Source organism: Neoarius graeffei, chromosome 15 (assembly GCF_027579695.1).
Source record: "Neoarius graeffei isolate fNeoGra1 chromosome 15, fNeoGra1.pri, whole genome shotgun sequence".
NCBI lineage: Eukaryota > Metazoa > Chordata > Actinopteri > Siluriformes > Ariidae > Neoarius > Neoarius graeffei.
In genome coordinates, this window is record NC_083583.1 from 72,901,367 (window position 1) to 72,924,149 (window position 22,783).

The window sequence follows — 22,783 nt, forward strand, 5'->3', positions numbered from 1 at the left end:
CATTCTCATTGATTTTACCCTTTCTGTTAATACCAAGGCAGGTGGGCCAAGCCTCGTGGTCAACTCCCACTCTAGCATTGAAGTCTCCAAGCAAGTAGAGGCCTTCAGTTTTTGGAATCCTGGATATCACTTCTTCCAGGGCTTTGTAGAACTCTTCTTTTTCCTCTGGGGTGGAGTAGAGAGTTGGGGCATACACACTGATTATGATGGCTAGGCCTGAGGATGTTGCCAGCCAGAGTGCTAGGATCCTCTCACTGCCAGATGATGGAGGCTTAATGCAGGCAAGAAGCATGTTCTTGACAGCAAAGCCAACACCGTGCTAGCGAGGTTCATCTGAGGACTTCCCTTGCCAAAAGAAGGTGCTTCTCTGATAGTTTTGCTGTCAGCCAGTCGAGTCTCCTGAAGGCAAGCAATGTCAACATTAAGTCATGAGAGTTCCTTGTCTATGATGGCGGTTTTGTGGGCATCATCAATTTGCTGCAGATCAGCAGAGAGGCCTGACGTTCCAGCTTGCAAAATTAAGAGCTGGAGTTTTCTTTCTTCTTGAGTTGCCTAGTGCAGAATTTGTGGCCTACCTTTTGAGATGGCTCTCTGAGTTCCACGCAGCCAGTGGACCAAGCAGGCTATGGCGGGATAGCACCTTACTGGCTGGGGGCTGCCCAGCTTGAGGCGGGTGGTAGCTGTCCAGTGGGATGTGATGATCCCTCCCATCATCAGAAGTGACCCCTGATGCTCATTTCCTTCGCCAATCGGATGAGCTTAAACCTGGTAACTGCCACTTCCCGTGTTGTCGACATCTTGCAGTGACACTGGAGTGTCCTCTCCAGTGGAGCTACAAGGCCTGGGCAGGGTAATATGGAGGATCAGCTGTTGCCCATGCAGCAGGTCCCCCCTCTCCACATAGCCGCTGTGGTCCAAAGGAAAGGTAGAAGCCAATGCAGTTTGGTAACGGCAGCACTGCAGGAGTTGCTGGAAGCGCTGCAGTTCACCATCAGACCACCTTAGGGACTCCAGCTCCAGATTTAACCTCAGGGTTTACTCCTGAAGCCTTTCCCATAAATGGGTATGGTTGCAAGGCAGGAGGTTTGAAATCAGTTTTTTCCTTCTCTTAGATGGGCTACCTTCCCAGGTTGATGAACCCCATCTGCCCAAAGCACCGGTTTAAGGCACCAGTTACCCGCCTCCACCCCTTCTCCTATCAGTAGTAGCAGTTCTGCCAGGCTTATATCCAAGCCACATGTGCAGATGAGGAGCTGGATTTGGTTCTCAGATGCTATTTGAGACGCATGCCATGAGGAGCTTTTTTTATAGACCGTGGAGGCTTATCCCCACTGCCACCCCTCGGCTATGACAACCTTGGAACTAACACATAAGATTAAAGATCCAGTAACTAAACAAATAGCGAGAAGTGTGATCCCCTTATAGTTGGAACACACTCTTCGGTCCCCCTTTTTAAAAAGGGGGACCACCACCCCAGTCTGCCAATCCAGAGACACTGTCCCTGACCTCCATGCAGTGTTGAAGAGGCATGTCAGCCAAGAGAGCCCAACAACATCCAGCGCCTTCAGGATCTCTGGACGAATCTCATCCACTCCCTAAGCCCGGCCACCAAGGAGCTGTTTAACCACCTTGGCAATCTCAGCCTCTGTGATGGAGGAGTCCTCCCAAGCACCCTCAGACCCTGCGTCCTCCTCAGACAACATGAAGGTGGGATTGAGGAGATCCCTGAAGTATTCCTTCCACCGCTGGATGATGTCCCCAGTTGAGGTCAACAGCATTCCATCCCCACTGTAAACAGTTGGGACAGAGCACTGCTTCCCCTTCCTGAGCTGCTGGATGGTTTGCCAGAATCTCTTCGAGGCTGGCTGAAAGTTGCTTTCCATGGCCTCACCGAACTCCTCCCACACCCGAGTTTTTGCTTCAGTGACTGCCAGAGCCGCGTTCCGCTTGGCCCATCGGTATCTGTCAGCTGCCTCTGGAGACCCACAGGCTAACCAAGCCCGATAGGACTCCTTCAGCTTGATGGCTCCCCTCACCGCAGGTGTCCACCACTGGGTTCAGGGATTACCGCCATGACCGGCACCAACAACCTTGCAGCCATAGTGTCGCATGGCCGCCTCAGCAATGGAGGTACGGAACATGGTCCACTCAGACTCAATGTCTCCCATCCTCCCCCGGTATGCAGTTGAAGCTCTGCCAGAGGTGGCAGTTGAAGATTCAACAAACGGGAGCCTCTGCCAGACATTCCCAGCATACCCTCACTATACGCTTGGGCCTACCAGGTCTGTTCGGCCTCCTCCCCCACCATCTGATCCAGCTCGACACCAGGTAGTGTCACCAGGAGTTGACAGCTCTGCTCCTCTCTTCACCCGAATGTCCAAGACATATGGTTGCAGATTAGATGAAACGACTACAAAGTCAATCATCGATCTATGGCCGAGGGTGTCCTTGTGCCACATGCACTTATGGACACCCGTATGCTTGAACATGGTGTTCATTATGGCCAAACCGTGCATGGCACTGAAGTCCAACAACAGAACACTGCTTGGGTTCAGATCGGGCAGGCTGTTCCTCCCAGTCGCACCCCTCCAGGTCTCACAGTCATTGCCCATATGAGCATTGAGGTCTCCCAGTGAAAAAGTGGAGTCCCCTCATGGTGCATTGTCTGTCTAGAACCCCACTCAAGGACTCCAAGAAGGCCTAGTACTCTAAACCACCATTTGGTGCATAAGCACAAATGACAGTCAGAGACTGTTCCCTGACCTGAAGGCACAGGCAAATGACCCTCTCATTTACTGGGGAGAACTCTGATGCTAGCACGCCGAACTGGGGGGGGCTACCAATAGCCCCACTCCTGCCCAGTGCCGCTCACCCTTGGCAACTCCAGCATGGAAGAGAGTCCAACCCCTCTCCAGGAAATTGGTTCCAGAGCCCAAGCTGTGCGTTGAAGTTAGCCCAACTATATCTAGTCGGTACCTCTCAACCTCACTCACAAGCTCAGGCTCCTTCCCCACCAGAAAGGTGACATTCCATGTCCCAAAAGCAAGTTTTGTCAGTCGGGGATCAGTACACCAGGGCCTCCACCTTTGGCTGCCACTCAATCCACAAGGCAGCGGATCCTTATGGCACCTCCTGCAAGTGGTGGGTCCACAAGAGAGTGGTTCTCTGTTGCTCATTTGGGCTAGGCTGGGCCCCACGGACATAGGCCTGGCCACCAGGCGCTTGCCAACTAACCCCTCCCTCAGGCCTGGCTCCAAGGTGGAGCCCCGGTATCCCTGGTCTGGGCAAGGGCACTCGGATCCTTGCTGTTTCTCTCATAAGGGTCTTCAGAACCACTCTTTGTCTGACCTCTCATTTAGGACCGGTTTGCCTTGGGAGACCCTACCAAGAGCAAATGACCCCGACAACATGGCTCCTAGAATCACTGAGGCACTCAAACCCCTCCACCACTTTAAGGTGGCGATTCAAGGAGAGGTATTATTATTATTATTATTATTATTATTATTATTTATTGTTACACAGCTATAAGTTGGTAGCTGGAATCGAATTTCAGTACTGAGGGCAAGCTACATCTTGTAACCTTTAGGCCTCAAGTACTTTTCTGAGGAGGCGTGCTGTGCCAAGGAGGGCTGCCTTCTGAAGCAGCTCAATCTTCGTGGTCACGTCAGTTGACTCGAGGTGTTTAGTTAGGTTTGGCATGACTGTGCCCAACGCGCCCACCACCACTGGAACCACACTTGCTTTAATGTTCCATAGCTTTGCTACCTCCCTTTGCAAGTCCTGTACTTATCAATTTTCTCACTTTCTTTCTCAGCAACTCCAGTGTCTCCAGGGACGGCGATGTCAATAATGTTGCACAAACCCTTCTTTCTATCTATCACCACTAGGTCTGGTCTCCTTGCTTGGATGTGGGAACACATCTGGATAATAGCAATTTCACTTCTTTGCTCTCCATTGCCCCTTCGGGCTTATGCTCATACCACTTGTCTGTTACTTCGAGTCCATGAGATCGGGCAATGTTCCAGTGAACAATCCTAGCCACGTTATCATGGCGATGTTTTTGTACTCTGTCTGCGCCAACTTACTACATTCAGTGATCAGGTGCCATATTGTCTCATCCTTCTCCCCGCACATCCTACAGAGTGGAGACAGATTTTGTTTTTCAACCTTTGCCTTGATCACATTCGTTCTCAATGCTTGAGCCTGCAAAGCTATGATCAGCCCCTCAGTCTCCTTCCTAAGATCTCAGCCAGTCCCAAGATGCCTCATCTCTTACTACTTCTGTTTGGCACACGAATTGCCCATGCAGAGGCTTGCTCTTCCACCCTTGTACCCGTTCTAGCCTTTTCCTTTCTTTCAGTTGCTTCGGGGTCTCAGCCTTTTCTTTGATGGGGAGCCCTTCATTAGTAACTGCAACAAGCAGTGACTGTCTACTTGATTGCACATAGTTTGCTAGCCCTGTCTCCTCCAACTGCATGCAGTCCTCGACACTGATGAGACCACCCCCCCGGTCCTCTAGAAAGGTATAGACCCTTTTCAGTCACGTGACCTTCGTAAACGCGACCGCCATTTTGGACATGTAGTGGACTTCGGCTCGAATCAGTTTGAATGTGAGGAAGGCGACAAACGAAAAACATAAAAAGGAGCGAGATGCAGAAAACACCTTCACTATCCAGCGACGTAGGGCATTTACAGGGCGAGCAGAGGGAGAGGTATTTGCAAAAATTGAGGTTAGCAGGCTTAGAGAACAACATTTACCTGCTTCCACCAGGATTGTTCACTGACGTACGGAAGTACACGAAGCCCTCGTCTTTACCTGACTTCGGCCCACATGATCTGTATACCTATGTCATTAAAAACCCATCGCCATACACATACACGCCAACGTCCGAGGTTCCGGAGCGCGCTCCGGCTTGCTCCAGGAGTGCTCCGGCCGAGGTTCCAGAGCGCGCTTCGGCTTGCTCCAGGAGTGCTCTGGCCGAGGTTACGGAGCGCGCTCCGGCTTGCTCCGGAGCAAGCCGGAGCGCGCTGCTTAATTTGAGGGCAACCTCGGCCGGAGTGTGCTCCGGAACCTCGGCCGGAGCACTCCGGGAGCAAGCCGGCGCACGCTGCTTAATTTGAGGGGAACCTCGGCCGGAGCACTCCGGGAGCAAGCCGGCGCGCGCTGCTTAATTTGAGGGAGAGCAAGCCGGAGCACTCCGGGAGCAAGCCGGCGCGCGCTGCTTAATTTGAGGGAGAGCAAGCCGGAGCGCGCTCCGGAACCTTGGACGTTGGCTCCGACAGCTATTTACACTGGATCCGGTGTAAATAGCTGCCGGATCATAAATACAGTAAAGGAAAAACTTGAGACTGAAAGGTTTTAACAGTCATCCTAATGACTGAACGTAAACATTGCTACAGTAACATACCAGCTACTTGTTGACATTAGCTAGTCAACAATAGCTACCACAGAAGAACAAAGAGGTTACAATGGGTTATTTTAGCCTATTTGGTTACACACTCGCCGCCACAGAATGTTAACAGCAATGTGTAATGCCTTTTCTGGCTAATTTTATTCGTCTTACCTCCAACAAAGTGGTCACTACACAAGCGTTGGTATGCCGTGGGCTGCCAATCTGTTAATGGCCGCTATCCATCTTCTCTGTCGGGATCCGATAAAATGATAACCCTTGCCTTGTTTGTTGATGGTTACTACATCCAGGTGCACAACAATATAGTGGCATGATGGAAGTCTTGCTGAAAGTAAAAACTTTCTTTGCTGCCGTTCCTCAATGTTGGCTGTGGTAAACTACTGGTAGTACACGTCCAAAATGGCGGCCGTGTTTGTCGTGACGTCACGTGAAAAGGGTCCATAGACGATCCACGTCTGCTCTCGGATGAAGCATTCCATTTGCTTACGGGTCTTCCTGTCCATATTTTCAAATTCCACTTTAGTCCAGTTGATCACACCTGCCCCATATCATAGGACTGACTCTGCCCACGTGTTCATGGCCATGATCACATTCTTTCCATTTAATTTTGACTTCAGTATTTTCTTTAATCTGTGGAAATACTCGCTCTTTAACTTGCTTTTCATCTCTTTGTGTAGATGATCATTGTACTCAAGAACTCCCAAGTACTTGTAGCCATCGTCTTCAACGGCTTTCATTCTACGCCCATCTGGTAGATCAACACCTTCATACTTCACTACTTTTCCCCTTTTCATGACAACCACTCCGCACTTCTTCAGCCCCAACTCCATGCCGATGTCCTCGCTGAACACCCATACAGTATTTATCAGGGAGTCTATCTCACGTTCATCTTTTCCATACAACTTGAGAGCGTCCATGTATAAAAGATGATTTATGGACTCGGTCTGTTTTCCAAGTTGGTGGTGGTGGTGTTATTATTTATTTATTTATTTATTTCCTTTTTCCCTTTATTAAATAATATTTATAGGAAATATGCATGTGGGGTTTGGGAATATGACTCTATAGGGATACACCTGAATATGGACATGTATGGATGAAGGGAATGTAGATGTACATGAGTGTGTACACAGGCATAGATAATTTTTAAAAAAAGCATATAAGCTTTTTTTTTCTTGCATTTTACTTACTTATTTTGAATTTGCCTACTTGATCAAGTGTGTGTGTGTGTGTGTGTGTATGGACCCTTTTCAGTCACGTGACCTTCGTAAACGCGACCGCCATTTTGGACATGTAGTGGACTTCGGCTCAAATCGGTTTGAATGCGAGGAAGGCGACAAACAAAAGAAAAAGGAGCGAGATGCAGAAAACTGTATTTACTAGTTTACTGTAATTATGATCTGGCAGCTATTTACACCGGATCCAGTGTAAATAGCTGCCGGAGCCAATGTCCGGCCGGGCCGCGAGTGCGCGCGCGCCGGCTCCGCGGCCGCCGGGTCCGGCCGGGCCGTGAGCGCGCGCGCGCCGGCTCCGCGGCCGCCGGCTCCGGCCGGGCCGCGAGCGAGCGCGCTCCGGAACCTCGGACGTTGGCTCCGGCGGCTAGTTACACTGGATCCGGTGTAAATAGCTGCCAGATCATAATTACAGTAAACTAGAATGGAATGTTAACAGCAATGTAATGCCTTTTCTGGCTAATTTTATTCGTCTTACCTCCAACAAAGTGGTCACTACACAAGCGCTGGTATGCCGCTATCCATCTTCTCCGTCGGTCAGCATCTACCGGGATCCGATAAAATGATAACCCTTGCCTTGTTTGTTGATGGTTACTACATCCAGGTGCACAACAACATAGTGGCATGATGGAAGTCTTGCTGAAAATAAACACTTTCTTTGCTGCCGTTCCTCAATGCTGGCTGTGGTAAACTACTGGTAGTACACGTCCAAAATGGCGGCCGCGTTTGTCGTGACGTCACGTGAAAAGGGTCCATAGGAATAAGGAGATGGATGTGAGTGCTAGTGCTTTATTTATTTATTTTTAATTACTTTGGTTTGTTGATAAAGACTGGTAACATGATAAAGTTAAGAGCAACATGTTTCTCAAATAAAAATAAAAAATTTTATATCCAAAAAGAAAACCACGGTCTTATGGAATTGTGAAAGACAGCCTGGGGAATAAGCACCGTGCCACAGGACACTAAGAAGACCTAAATATGACAAATAAAATAAACTGTAAATTCTAATGATTAAAATAGTGTTTGTGGTTTTATTTACAATACAATATCTATGAATTACAGAAGTTTAAGGGTAGTCACAAATGAATTAAACCAGCATGTGTATTTGTAATAGCTAAAGTGTTGATGCAATAACTACCACAAATCACTAGCAACAGTGGAATGGCGAGTTTTAAGAAAAGCCAAATTCAAACATCTACGAACAGACCCAAACGTACAGACATTCTCACACCCAAGGACTCTAGCACAGCTGCTAACTAGCAGACGGTGGCAAACTAGCCTACCACGCAGCTGTTGCATCACTCGTAGCTGACCTGCTTCAGTCAGAGGATTGAGATTAGAGCTGAGTCCTTCGCTTCCTTTCTGCTCTGCAAGTTTTCGATTGAATATGATCCAAATGCCATACCCTAAGATGACTGCTCGCTGGATACCATGTCATAAGGTCACAACATGACTTTGTCATCGAGGTTTTGACAAGAATCATAGTAGCCTGTGGAAAAATAAAGATTCGTATTATTGTGTATACTTCAGGAATAATAATTTGACACATTGGCCACTTGGTCCGACCGAACACACTGTCAGCTGATTTTGAGGTAAATAGGAAGTGAGCAAACACTCAGACTGACGGCAGTAAACAGATGGGGGGGAAAAAAAAAGATTCGTACAGGATTGTCCTGGGTACTGCATGCCTGTAGGGTGAGCATCAGTTTCACTCCGTACTGATAGAGTTAAAGTGATAACTGCTCCTGACTATATTGTTTGTGCTTATATGTGAGCTAATAGACATTAGCTTTAACTAAACAAGTCTTAGCATTAAATAAAGAACATCTAATAGCGCCTGACTTCAGTGTATTTCATGCAGCTTATTTGCATTCTGATTTTAACCTCATGCATTTACACTTTTAGTCAAATGTGTCTTTGTTCAGACTGAAATATTATATTTTTGTTATATTGCCATGCAATATGCAACTTGGTTAATTACATTTTCAATCCATTTTCTAGTCTGACTTGTTTTTAGTTGTTTGATGAATAAAATGGTTTACAAGTGAAAATTTGTATTTGGTAAGTGTGTGTTTATGGTTTTTTTTTGTTAATTCCCTGTGCAGTGTTCAGGACCGTCAATGGAGCCAACCATCACTAATCACGACGTTGTGTTTTCAGAACGCCTCAGTAGACACATATATCGCATTGAGAAGTGAGTGTTGTTTGCTGGGTCAAAGTGAAGTGTGTGTGTGTGTGTGTGTGTGTGTGTGTGTGTGTGTGTGTGTTTGTTTTAAACTATAAAAACCCCAAATCAGAAAATGTAAATTAAAAAAAAGAAGCGGTCATTTCTAAATGTACTTGAACTTGTATTTCATTGCAGACAAAATGAACCCAATATGTTTTGTTGGTCAACTTAATTTCATTTGTTAATATACATCCATTCCTGCATTTCAGTCCTGCAATTCATTCCAAAAAAAGTTGGGACGGGGGCAATTTAGGGCTAGTAATGAGGCAAAACAATTAAATAATGATGTGATTTGAAACCAGTGATGTCAACAGAGGATTGTAATCATGATTTGGTACAAAATCAGTATCCAGGAAAGGCCTAGTCTTTGAGGAGCAAAGATGGGTTGATTATCTCCAGTTTGTCAATAAATGTGTGAGAAAATTATTGAAATGTTTAAAAACAATGTTCCTCAAAGAAAGCTAGGAAGGGATTTGGATATTTCATCCTCTACAGTACATATATCATTAAACGATTCAAGGAATCTGGAGGAATTTCGGTGCATAAAGGGCTCACGCCTAATCTGAACACTTGTAATCTCTGATCCCTCAGACAGCGCTGCATCAAGAACCATCATTCATCTACAACTGATAGAACCACATGGTCTTGGGATTACTTTGACAAACCTTTATCAAGCAACAATACGGAGTTACATCCACAAACACCAGTTAAAACTTTTACAGTACAAAATGAAGCCTTATGTCAACTGTGTCCAGAAACGCTGTTGACTTCTCTTGGCTTGGAGGCGTCTGGGATGGACCATCACACAGTGGAAACGTGTATTGTGGTCAGACGAATCAGTATTCCAGGACTATTTCTTGGAAGAAATGGATGCTGTGTGCTCTGAAGACGAAAAGGGCCATCCAGACTGTTATCAGGAACAAGTCCAAAAGCCAGGGTGTGTCATGGTATGGTCAGAGCCTAATCTAGGGCGCGTAATATGCGATAATACGCGTTTTTTATCTGTCTGTCGCACATCCACTTTTTGGGCGCGAGAGTGATGTTGCGTATCTATTCATTCTGTCGTGCATTTATAAGTAGAGAGCGTGTAGTCGCGCTTTACTGAATCTTGTGCGTATCAATTTGTCAGCACCAGCTAGCAAGCACTGCGGTAAATATAGCGTTGTTTACACACCTATCGGAAAGGACCGAAGTATTCCGAATGGTTTATTTAGCGGGTAAAACAGTTTTGTGAACTATTATATCATTGGTCACTGAACCGGAAGACAGTGTATCTCAACCAATCGTGTGAAGTGTTTTAAAAAAATACCCAAAAGCACATGGCATATCGTTCTGTCTCATCCAAACATAACATTCAGACCCTCCAGGATTTCGCGATTTGCAACATCAACGCAAATTCAACCAATCCCCACGAATTCAGGGCGGTGTTGCAATTCTATCCAATCACCGCAACTTTCCCGCAAATTTGACCAATCGTTGGCGTCATCTTGCAGTGACGTCGACAAACTACTATCCGCCTTACTTCTGTGTATACGTTCAAGAGAAGCAGCATGTGCGCAGTGTTGCCAGATTGGGCGGTTTTAAGTGGATTTTGGCGGCTTTTGAACATATATTTAGGCTGGAAAACGTCATCAGTATCTGGCAACACTGCAGTGAAGCACTGTGTGCACTTTTTTTTTTTTTTTTACTTAATACAAGAAATTAATGGATGCCAACATTTTTGCTAAAATGGTATTTTATTTTCCATTGTTTAGGCAGCTTCAGCATCATACTGTGAGATTCTGTTCAAATTGTTTTTTTTCTTCTATGAAGCCTGAGCCATTTATTTTATTAGTTTATAATTATTGTTTAATTTAGTCTTCAGGAGAGACTGCCTGCACACAGTACTAGTATTAATAGTTTTTTTTTTTTTTCTTACATGAAAGCTGAGGCATTTATATTATATTTTAAGGTAACTTCATGTTGTGCTGTGAGGTTCTCTGCACTTTAACTTTTGAACCAACAGGAGCATTTGGATCAGTAAAGCCTGTTTTTCTGCATTTTTGTAGTCCTGGTAATCTTACACATTCTACATGATTGCTAGTTGTTGTTTTTTTTGAGTAATTTGTTTAATTTTTCTTGTTGAAAGTTCAATTTAGTATTATGTTAATGATATTCTAAAAGTAAAGATTAATAAAAGTGTTCTGTTTATAGATGTACTCTTGAAAATATCTAACAATGTATTACTTATTTTTCTGTCCCCACTAACTGGAACAAATGAGGGATATTTTTACCCAGGTTAATATTTTCTGTCCCCTGTTTCTACAACTAGTGAGGGATCTGTCCCCTATTTTCAAATTCCTAGATTAGGCTCTGTATGGTGTTGTCAGTGTCCTCGGCAAAGGTAACTTACACTTCTGTGATGGAGCATTAATGCAGAAAAGTACAGTGAGATTTTAGAGCAACATCTGCTGCCTTCAAGACGAAATCTTTTCCAGGGCGATTTCAAGAAAACGATGCAAAACCACATTCTGCACACATTACAAAGGCGTGGCTGTGGAAGAAGAGGGCGTGTCCATGACGGTGATGATCAATAGAGAATGTGTGGAGAATTTTGAAATGAAAGACAGTGATGACCCCGTACTGTTACAGACCTTAAGACCTGTTTTCAGGAAGAATGGGACAAAATAACATCTGTAACACTTCATCACTTGGAGTCTTCAGTCCCTAAACATCTTTTAAGTGTTGTGAGAAGGAGCGGGAACATTATAAAGTGGTACATGCTTTACTGTCCCAACTTTTTAAAAATGTGTTGCGTGAATCAAAATTGAAGTGTTTATTTTGAAAAAAAACAAAGTTCATGCGGTGAAACATTAAATAATGTACTGTTGTATTGTTTTGAGTCAAATACAGATCAAAAATTATTTACAAAGTTTTAATTTCAATTTCCACATACCGTCTCAATTTTTTCTGATTTGGGGTTGTAAACAGATGGCCTTAGATTTTAGATTCCTCACTCATGAACTGGAAGTTTCCAAATATATAATAATGTGTGTGTATGCGTGTGTGTGTGTGTTATTTCAGAGGGGACATAGTGATTGCTAAGAGCCCATTTGATCCACACATGAACATCTGTAAACGAGTTATTGGACTGGAAGGAGATAAAGTGTGCACCAGTAGCCCATCAGATACATTTAAGACACACACTTTTGTAAGTATAAACTGTGTTTGTGTTATTGACTGTGTAATACCTGAACGTTTGTGTAGCTGGATGTCTTGAATCAAATATGACTGTTTTGCACTCAGAAGACTCCGTCACAGCCTGAGAAACCACCATACAGCACTTCACATGAGAGATATATTTCTGGTGGAAATCTTTGAGACCTGGCAACCCTTCACACCAGAACTCATTAACTCTCTTGGCCAGAGTGTTAATTAGCCATGTTTAATTTTGTTATACTCTAATGCATAGATTTTTTTGCCTCCGCCAAGGAGGTTATGTTTTCGGTAGCGTTGGTTGGTTTGTTCGTTTGTTTGTCTGTTAGCAACATTACGGAAAAAGTAATGAACGGATTGCTCTGAAATTTTTTCCAGAGGTGTGACTGGGCACAAGTAACAATCCATTAAATTTTGCCGGTGATCGGGATCACCTTCTGGATTCCGGATTTTTTAAAAGGATTCTTGTCAGAGGGTGGCACGGTGGTGTAGTGGTTAGCGCTGTCGCCTCACAGCAAGAAGGTCCTGGGTTCGAGCCCCGTGGCCGGCGAGGGCCTTTCTGTGTGGAGTTTGCATGTTCTCCCCGTGTCCGCGTGGGTTTCCTCCGGGTGCTCCGGTTTCCCCCACAGTCCAAAGACATGCAGGTTAGGTTAACTGGTGACTCTAAATTGAGCGTAGGTGTGAATGTGAGTGTGAATGGTTGTCTGTGTCTATGTGTCAGCCCTGTGATGACCTGGCGACTTGTCCAGGGTGTACCCCGCCTTTCGCCCGTAGTCAGCTGGGATAGGCTCCAGCTTGCCTGCGACCCTGTAGAACAGGATAAAGCGGCTACAGATAATGAGATGAGATGAGATTCTTGGCAGAGCTCTGCGCTCTCGGACTGCTTTTTTCTCCTCTGCTATCTGCGCTTCCGCCTCTGGCCATTAGAGGGCGCATCATCCGGAAACTGCTTCAGTATTGAAAGGAACAATGGATGCGCTGGTATTTTTTTTACCTCCGCCAAGGAGGTTATGTTTTCGGTAGCGTTGGTTTCTTTGTTGGTTTGTCTGTTAGCAACGTTACGGAAAAAGTTATGAATGGATTGCCTTGGCGGAGGTCTGCACTCTCCGAGTGCTTTTCTAGTTTCATTATATGTTGCTGAACGGTGTAGGAATGGATCACAAAATCTGTCATTATAAAAGTACGGTGATATAACCTTAAACCTGTTGAACGGCTTAATCAACTGACAATGGATTAAATTGTAAAATTGATTAAATTGAAACTGACACATTCACGCAATGCTTACATTTGCTGTACCGAAAATGTATGGCACTGAAATGTTTCAAGATGCCCCGGTATTGAATTGGATTTTTAATTTTAACTAAGAGATGGAGTAGCTGATGTTCCAACGTTTTACCCATGTTAATGATGCAGATTGGATGAGAATAACATTTTCCCACTTGTGTGTGTTTTTTAGGTCCCAAGAGGTCACGTGTGGCTGGAAGGTGATAATTTACAGAACTCAACAGACTCACGAAGTTACGGTCCTGTTCCTTATGGACTCATACAAGGACGAGTGTGTTTAAAGGTAAAACCCCGGACTACAAAATGCACAATATCAAAGTGAAGGACACTAGGCATATCAGAAGAAGAAGCTTTGTCATTGTACAAGAATACAACGAAATTCCATTTGGCAGCATCTCTCTTAGCAGCTACACGTCACAGTCACAAGAAAATATATTAAACATATAGTAAAAACAGTAAAGTGCAGATAAAATGTTATATATAGTCTGTATTAAAAGTGCAGTCTATATTTGAGGTGCAAGAGTTATTGTCCATTGACTGGGAGGTAGTAGTGTGTGTGTGGGGGGGTCATGATTCCTGCAGCAGTCTCTTTACAGCCATGGGGAAGAAGCTGTTCTTCAGTCTGTTGGTGCGGGCTCTCATGACTCGGAGTCTGCCAGAGGGGAGGTTGGAAAATAGTGTGTCCTGGGTGGGCGGGGTCATCCTGGATCTTTGTGGCCCGTCAAAGGAGCCAGCTCGAGTAGATCTCTTCTAGGTGTAGGAGTGGGGAGCCGATGATCCACTGAGCAGTCTTGATGACCTGCTGCAGTTGTTTCTTCTCGGATGCAGTGCAGCTGGCATACCACGCTGTACATCCGTAGGTCAGGACACTCTCTCTATTGTGCAGTGATAAAAGTTTTTCAGCAGAGGTGGAGGAAGTTTGTTCCTCTTCAGCGTTCTCAGGAAAAAGAGACGCTGCTGGGCCTTTTTAATAATGTGGGTGGTGTTCACAGTCCAGCCCAGGTCCTCTGAGATGTGCAGTCCGAGAAACTTGAAGTTTTTGACCCGCTCCACTTCTTCCCCATTGATGCTCAGGCCTGAGTGTAGTGTGGTCCTTGTCTTCCGAAAGTCAATGAGTTCTTTTGTCTTCTTGGTGTTGAGGTTGAGGTGGTTGTCACTGCACCAGGCTGCCAGTGCTCAGATCTCCTCCCTGTATGGTGCCTCGTCATCATTGTTGATCAATCCAGCAATGGTTGTATCATCCACAAATTTAATAAGGGTGTTGGAGCCATGGGTGGCAACACAGTCGTGGGTGTACAGCATGTACAAGACTGGACTCAGAACACAGCCCTGAGGAACACCGGTATTGAGGACGATGGTGGAGGATGTGGAGGTGCCCATCCTGGCATGCTGGGGTCTGTTAGTCAGGAAGTCCTTGATCCACAGACAGAGGGAGGTTCCAAGTTGCAGTGTCTGCAGTTTGCTGATCAGTCGGCTGGGGCTGATGGAGTTAAATGCTGAACTGAAGTCAACAAACAGCATCCTGATGTATGTTTTGGGACTTTCAATGTGTCTGAGAGTGGTGTGGAGGGCGATGGAGATGGCGTCGTCTGTGAATCTGTTGGACCTGTAGGCGAACTGATGTTGGTCAAAGCCAGGTGGAATATGGGCCTTGACATGCTGTAACACCAGTCTCTCCATACATTTCATAATCACCGGTGTCAGGGCCACAGGCCGGTAATCATTTAACTCCGTGATGGCAGAGGATTTGGGCACGGGGATTATGGTGGCAGTTTTCAGGCGGGTGGGGACTGTGGCTTGCTGCAGCAAACAGTTAGATGTTAGTAAATACAGCAGCAAGCTGATGGGCACATGATTTCAGCACCCTCCCTGGTACTCCATCCGGTCCTGGTGCTTTGCTGGTGTCGATGCCTTGCAGGACTCGCAGTACCTGGTGTTGGTGGATGGTGGGGGGCTGGTCATGCTCTGATGGTGTCAGCTGTGTGTCCTCTGCCTGTTTGCTGTCCTCTTCAAAGCGGGAGAAAAAAAATGTTAAGTTGGTCTGGAAGAGAAATGTCAGTGGGGGAGGGGGTGTTGTGGCATTGTTTGTAGTCTGTAATGTTCTGGATGCCTTTCCACATGGAGTGGGGGTTGTTTTCCCTCAAATTGGCCTCTATCTGCTCTCTGTATTTTGTTTTAGTAGCCTTGATGCCTCTGTTCAGGTCCACTCTAGCCTTCCTGTAGACCTCCCTGTCTCCTGACCTCAGTGCTGAATCCCTGGCCTGGAGTAATGCTCTGATATTGGTGTTAAACCAGGGTTTCTGGTTGGGGATTATTTTCACCCATTTCCTTGTTGTTACATTGTCCATGCAGAAACTGATGTATGACAGTACAGAGGAGGTGTGGAGCTCAATGTCTGGTTCCTTAAAGAGCTTCCATATGGTGTCCTCAAAATAGTCCTGCAAGGATAGTGTGGCCTCCTCAGTCCAGCACTGCATGGACTTGTACTGTGGCTTAGACCTGCAGATGAGGGGCTTGTAAGCTGGTGTCAGGAACAGGGAAAGATGGTCTGAGTGTCCGAGGTGAGAGGAGGGGCGGGCTTTGTAGGCTCCAGAAATGTTGGTGTAGACCTGGTCTAGTGTTCTGCCCTTCCTTGTTTTAATGTCCACATTCTTATAGAATCTGGGGAGCACAGTCTTTAAATTGGTGTGGTTGAAGTCCCCGGCCACGATGAAGAAGCCCTCTGGGTGTTTGTTTGTATCAGACGCTTGCTGGCCGTGCTGTGAAAACTGTGCATGTAGACGCTCATTTAAGTTTCCAAATCTGTCATTGCTTAACTCTTGAATATTTTCTATCATGAATACCATCATTAAAAAGCTTATAATCTCTGCTTTCCAAAGAAATGTATCTCGTTAAGATCTGCGGTGGGTTTCCCAAAAGCCTCTTAACACTAAGAGTGTCTTAACTAGGAGAGAGAGTGTTCATTGTGCAGTTCGCTCTATCATTGAACAGTGAACTTCGTGCTGCAATGCCTTTGGGAAACTCAGGCCTGTTCAATACTTTGGGAGTAATGGCAGGTTGAAGTCGGTACGACAGAATAAAAACTCTGCTCGTGTGACGTCGGGAAACTGCCAGTGCTTTTTGAGTCACAGGAAAGCGGTCAGGCTCTCTCTCTTCTGATTGGTTTTCCACAGGATAACTCGTGAATATCAGTCAGATAACTTTTATTTATAGGGATGTTCTCTCGCTCTCACTGTTTCTGATAAAGGATTCAGCAAAATTTTCTGTCTGCTTGTTTTGATGTTATGATTCACAGGAGACTTTGAAGTGACTTTTCGTAGCTTTACCCACTTATTTTTTCAAATCAAACTGATTCCTGTAAATAAATAACTATTTTAGAGTATAACTGTAGGTGTTTTGATGAAAAATATTGAGAAAAACAAGGTTCGCCTTCAAAAAGCTGTGACTATTAATCGAAATGATCATTTATATTCTTTCATATAAACACTAGTAGGCCCTACTTAGAAATGCAAAGGCCTACAGAGCACAAAGAGGGGATTAGAAAGATTTTGTTACTTTTTTATTTTGATAGAGAACGGTAGATGTGAATGACATTAAATGCTTAATTAGATTAGATTAGATTAGATTAGATTAGATTAGATTAGATTAGATTAGATTAGATTAGATTAGATTAGATAAAACTTTATTGATCCTTTTGGGTGGGTTCCCTCAGGGAAATTAAGATTCCAGCAGCATCGTTACAGATAAACAGAGGAAAAAAAATGGAGAAAAACTTCTAGATAAAATAAATTAAGTATTTACATATAAAAAGAATAAGATATGGGGAAGAGAGGAGGGGGAAAATTATTTATGCACATTTTATAATTGTATTTGTAATTGTAATTAATGTTGATTTCTCCTTTGTGATGTATAAATGAGAGTTAAGATCAGATTCATATTGCATAAATAAATCCATTTGTTGAAACTTTGAAGAAGAAAGTTGTACTGATTTAGCATTTTTACCTAATTAGCATAACTAATACTAATTCAATACTAATTTGCATCATTTGTTTTTACTAATTTTTTTAAACTTTGTATTCACTATACAACCATCTATGTGCCTGCTAATTTCTATGTAAATATCTTGGAAAGATAGAAAAGTTATTAAGAAGAAACACTTGATCTCATTGGTTAATGAGGCCCATTTTGGACCATGTGATCCTCATGCAGAATATTTTGGCAGTTTTCTAAAAATTAAGCCTTTTTTTCGATCTTTGATTTGTAATATCTCAAGAATGGAGAAACATTTTAATTCTATGAGAAGTATGTTGTTCTGCATTCAATTCTGAATTCAATGAGAGCAGTTTCAAGCAATTTGGATAGAATTTGAATTTTCACCTGATATGCCTAATGATACGATGGGCGAGGCGGCGCGGTGGTGGACACCACACCAATATCCTCTAGTAATGGTCCACTGTTGCTTGACAGCAAGAAGGTTCTGAATTCAAGCCCAGTGGCCGATTGGGGCTTTCTGTATGGAGTTTGCATGTTCTCACTGTGTTTGCATGGGTTTCCTCCAGGTGCTCTGGTTTCCCCTACAGTCCAAAGACATGCAGGTGAGGTTAACATGGGGCGACCATGGCCTGATGATTGGGCTGAAGTGCCCTTGAGCAAGACACCCTAACCCCCAACTGCTTCCCGGGCACTGTAGCATAGCTGCCCACTGCTCTGGGTATGTGTGTGTGCTCATTGCGTGTGTGTGTGTGTGTGTGTGTGTGTGTTCACTGCTTCAGATGGGTTAAATGCAGAGGAGACATTTCACTGTGCTTGAGTGTACGTGTGATTTTAAATAAAAGCTTGTTGTCTTGTCTATTTCGAGGTGCCAACATGTATCCATGAATTCTCTTGGGCAATTATTGCACACCAGATGGACCCAGACCTTCATCTGGTGGCAGGTACACATTCACACCTATGGACAATTTAGAGTAGCCAATCAACCTAATCCACATATCTTTGGGAGGAAACTGGAGCACTCGGAGGAAATCCACACAGAGACAGGGAGAACATGCAAACTCCACACAGAAAAGCCCCAGTCAGCCACTGGGCTTGAACCCAGAACCTTCTTGCTGTGAGGTGACAGTGCTAACCACTGCACCACCATGCTGCCTTAAACCACCCTCATGCGAGCATAAAAAACTTTTTTTTTTTTTTTGCAACATTGGAGAGCTTTTTCGAAATTCACGTTTCCATTACTTGTTTTTTAGTTCGCAGTTTCAAAGCAGGTTAATGGAAACACGGCTATTGAGGTTACATCAAACTGTCAGACAGTTGGGCTTAATAGTTACAACTGAGGTCTGGAGATTGAGGTAGACAGTTTCAGTCTTAAATATTCACCTAACTCCACTCTCAATATGGCCAAGTAAGTTTAAAGGACAATTTGAAACTGTCAGTCATAAAAACTCTGCTGGATGGTAGACTTTTAGCTTGTGTTTTTTTTTTTTCCTCATTCAGCCAAATTTCAGTCATTTAATTTTTGAGAGATTTTTCACCAAAACCTTTTAATGGCATTTCTAATAGTATACTGTATTTTTAACTGATGTCATATATATTCATGTCCAATGTTAGCTAAGTCAAACTTACATTGATAAATTTTATTTTACATTAATGAACTCGAATATGAAGGTGTCAAACAGTGACTCTACTTTGGTATTGCAAGGTTCAGGATTATTTTAACCAGTAGATGGCATTTTGAGCCATTTTCAACCCATAAAATGCAGATTGATTGATTTGATTTTATTTATTTATTTTTAATTTAAAAAATTATAATTTTGTCAATATTAACACCAGCAGTGATGTGGTTCATCAGAGTACAGTCATATCATTTAGGTTACAGCTAAAAATAAATAAATAAAAACCACCCACATTTAATGAGCAGTGCCTCTTTAAAGGAGATACGCAGAACCATGGGCTCACTTTTTGTTTATAAATGCCTTAAGACCTCAAGAATGGCACAGGAATAGTTTTAAGCATTAACGATAAATCTAAAATAGTAATTTTTACGATTAAAATGATTCATATAAGTAGCGGTCTGAATGAATGACCTTGACATCTGTGACGTCACAGCAGGAAGGCTAATCGGTCTCATCGCCATTTCTGTTATACTAAAAAACAGAGCTGTCTGCAACTTCGAGCCTCCATTTTGAGCTAATTTATAGCCATGCCCCATAGATGTGTTGCTGGCAGGTGCAGCAACACGACAGAAGGTGGATTTACGTTGCATTCTTGGCCCAAGAATGCTCAAACTTCAAAGATTTGGACGCGTTTTGCGAGAAGTTCATGGGCACATTGGGCTCCTACTCTCTCCTCTGCACATTCTACTGAAGACTCGTATGAGACCTCTGATCTGTTGAGGATTGTTGGCTATGAGGCCGTATTAAAAGAGGGTGCAGTACCAACAATTAAAGGAAAAGAAAACTACAAGAAAAGGAAAGTAAGTTCAGTTGCACCAGTTCTCCCGGAGTGTGAGCCCAGGGTTGTTGCTCAAACCCGGGGCGGGATGTGACATATCACTCGGGCAGAGACCTCCCCACGACGATTGTTGCTAAAACCGGTGATGTCACGTCCCGGGTTTTAGTAATTGCCTGAGCCGAGCAGTAATGGCGGAGTACTCGGTATGGAGAAAATGGAGAATGAGTGGAGCAGCCATCTGATTTCTCCGCTGGATATGCTTGCCTCAGCAGCAATATCTCGCCCTTGCGTGGAAGAAGCGAATGAACGGAGAACTGAATGAACAACTGAAAATCAGATTGTTTCGAAACAATCGGCCATAAGGTCGGCCTTCAAGAAGCGAGAACACAGATGGGTAAGATGCGACTCTCATTTGGATACAAAACAACACTCGCTGTTTACCTGCATTTAGATTAATACATGTAACTTGTATTGTGTGTTTAAGTTACCAGTATAAGATTATTTAATTTGCTTCAGAATGTGATTGTCTCAGTTCATCTGATTATTTAATGAGCCTTTTACGTTTTATCAGTGAAAATGCATGCATGTACATGTATGTTGCATAAGTTATAACACCTATCCTGTTTTAATAAGAGTCAACGCACAATCAATAAAGTCAAATCAGTCTTAGTTCAGCAAGTCGGTAACAGTATTTCTTACTTTCACCATAAATTTTTATTATTTATATGACTTTGGTCTATAGCTGTCAAAGGCCTCGGCCTTAAAACCGGTTCCTGCTGTGACATCACGCACTCAGGGCTGGCCGGCTCAGCAGGGCAGCTCCAATGACAACTTTGCAGTTGATTTTAACTGTCAAAAATGTATATATATTTTTAATTCCCATTTATGCAGCCTACAAAAGTCAAGGATGGAGATACTATCCACTCAGAAATGTATTTAAAAATAAAGGTTCTGCGTATCTCCTATAAGTTGCTCAGAATAACAGGTTTCTACCAGAGAGGTCTCTACATTTTATATTTTTGATTTAATGTCATGTTGAGCACTAGCAAATTTTCATGGGTATGTTTTTGATAACATTGTCTCTACAGCAGTAGTTAAAGTTAAATAAGTTAATTAGTTAGTTAAAGTTGGTGCAATACTGTGGTTTGGCAGCTGATTAGCCTAGTTAATATTATTTAGATAATATTGCACTTGTATTTTTGCCAAGCAGTACATCAAATTAAACTAAAGTGAATAGGAAGACTAATAAGAATGCCTGCATATTTAAAATATTTGTACATACAGTCTAATTTCTTTAGCCCATAACCAGACATGCTTATGATTTAAAGGAAACATGGCCGTGGATGGAAATACTTTTACATGCTTCTCAGTAGTATTTGTACTTTTATGTGTTTTATTTTGCAGCTGTGGCCTCCACACAGTGCTGGCATGCTAAACGAGAGTCCCAATGCCGGACGCATTTTGCGCACTGATTAACAGCAACCACAATGATCTCCCCTTCATATCCTTTTTTAAATAAACTTATATTTTGGACTGTGAGCTTGTTTGTATTTTATTCACCATAATAAATGACAACTTCATCTCAGCTGCCACACTGTGCCTGTTAATTTTAGAGGGGAAGTAGACATGATACATAAAACCACACAGCCTGTCAAAATAGGTCAAAATAGCCTGTCATTGGCTGTGTTTCCTCCTTTTTAATGCTCTGCCAGGCCTTTGCTGCAGCGGTTTTCAGTTGCTGTTTGTTTGTGGGCCTTTCTGTCTGAAGTTTAGTCTTTAACAAGTGAAATGCTGCTCAATTGGGTTGAGAGCAGGTGACTGACTTGGCCATTCAAGAATATTCCACTTCTTTGCTTTAATAAACTCCTGGGTTGCTTTGGCTTTATGTTTTGGGTCATTGTCCATCTGTATTATGAAACGCCGACCAATCAGTTTGGCTGGATTTGAGCACACAGTATGTCTCTGAATACCTCAGAATTCATCCGGCTGCTTCTGTCCTGCGTCACATCATCAATAAACACTAGTGACCCAGTGCCACTGGCAGCCATGCATGCCCAAGCCATCACACTGCCTCCGCCGTGTTTTACAGATGATGTGGTATGCTTTGGATCATGAGCTGTACCATGCCTTCGCCATACTTTTTTCTTTCCATCATTCTGGTAGAGGTTGATCTTGGTTTCATCTGTCCAAAGAATGTTCTTCCAGAACTGTGCTGGCTTTTTTAGATCTTTTTTAGCAAAGTCCAATCTAGCCTTTTTATTCTTGAGGCTTGCACCGTGCAGTGAACCCTCTGCATTTACTTTCATGCAGTCTTCTCTTTATGGTAGATTTGGATATTGATACGCCTACTTCCTGGAGAGTGTTGTTCACTTGGTTGGCTGTTGTGAAGGGTTTTCTCTTCACCGTGGAAATTATTCTGCGATCATCCACCACTGTTGTCTTCTGTGGGCGTCCAGGTCTTTTTGCATTGATGAGTTCACCAGTGCTTTCTTTCTTTCTCAGGATGTACCAAACTGTAGATTTTGCCACTCCTAATATTGTAGCAATTTCTCGGATGGGTTTTTTCTGTTTTCGCAGCTTAAGGATGGCTTGTTTCACCTGCATGGAGAGCTCCTTTGACTGCATGTTTTCTTCACAACAAAATCTTCCAAATGCAAGCACCACACCTCAAATCAACTCCAGGCCTTTTATCTGCTTAATTGAGAATGACATGATGAAGGAATTTCCCACACCTGCCCATGAAATAGCCTTTGAGTCAATTGTCCAGTTACTTTTGGTCCCTTTAAAAACAGGGCGGCACATGTTAAGGAGTTGAAACTCCTAAACCCTTCATCCAATTTTAATGTGGATACCTTCAAATGAAAGCTGAAAGTCTGGACTTTGTCTATGTCCATTATATAACTATAACTTGAATATGTTTCAGTAAACGGGTAAAAAAACAAAATTTGTGTCCGTGTCCAAATATATATGGGTCTAACTCTGTGTGTGTG

The 22,783-nt window shown here is 43.7% G+C and overlaps 1 protein-coding gene across 8 annotated transcripts in view; it reads left to right on the forward strand.

The window, feature by feature from the left end:
* immp1l (inner mitochondrial membrane peptidase subunit 1) overlaps positions 1 to 22,745 on the forward strand; it is a 37,568-nt gene extending 14,823 nt beyond the window's left edge. For 3 of the 8 annotated variants that reach the window (XM_060941837.1, XM_060941835.1, XM_060941840.1), the window contains 4 exons: positions 8,746 to 8,834; positions 11,931 to 12,057; positions 13,519 to 13,629; positions 17,906 to 18,085. In XM_060941837.1, the coding sequence (XP_060797820.1) occupies positions 8,746 to 8,834; positions 11,931 to 12,057; positions 13,519 to 13,629; positions 17,906 to 17,995 (417 nt within the window). In that variant the 3' untranslated portion in view covers positions 17,996 to 18,085. Of the gene's footprint in view, positions 1 to 8,745; positions 8,835 to 11,930; positions 12,058 to 13,518; positions 13,630 to 17,905; positions 18,086 to 21,197; positions 21,379 to 22,370 lie in introns of those variants that run through there. The other 5 variants (XM_060941839.1, XM_060941838.1, XM_060941836.1 and 2 more) reach the window with 4 other exon arrangements.
* The last annotated feature ends 38 nt before the right edge of the window (positions 22,746 to 22,783 follow it).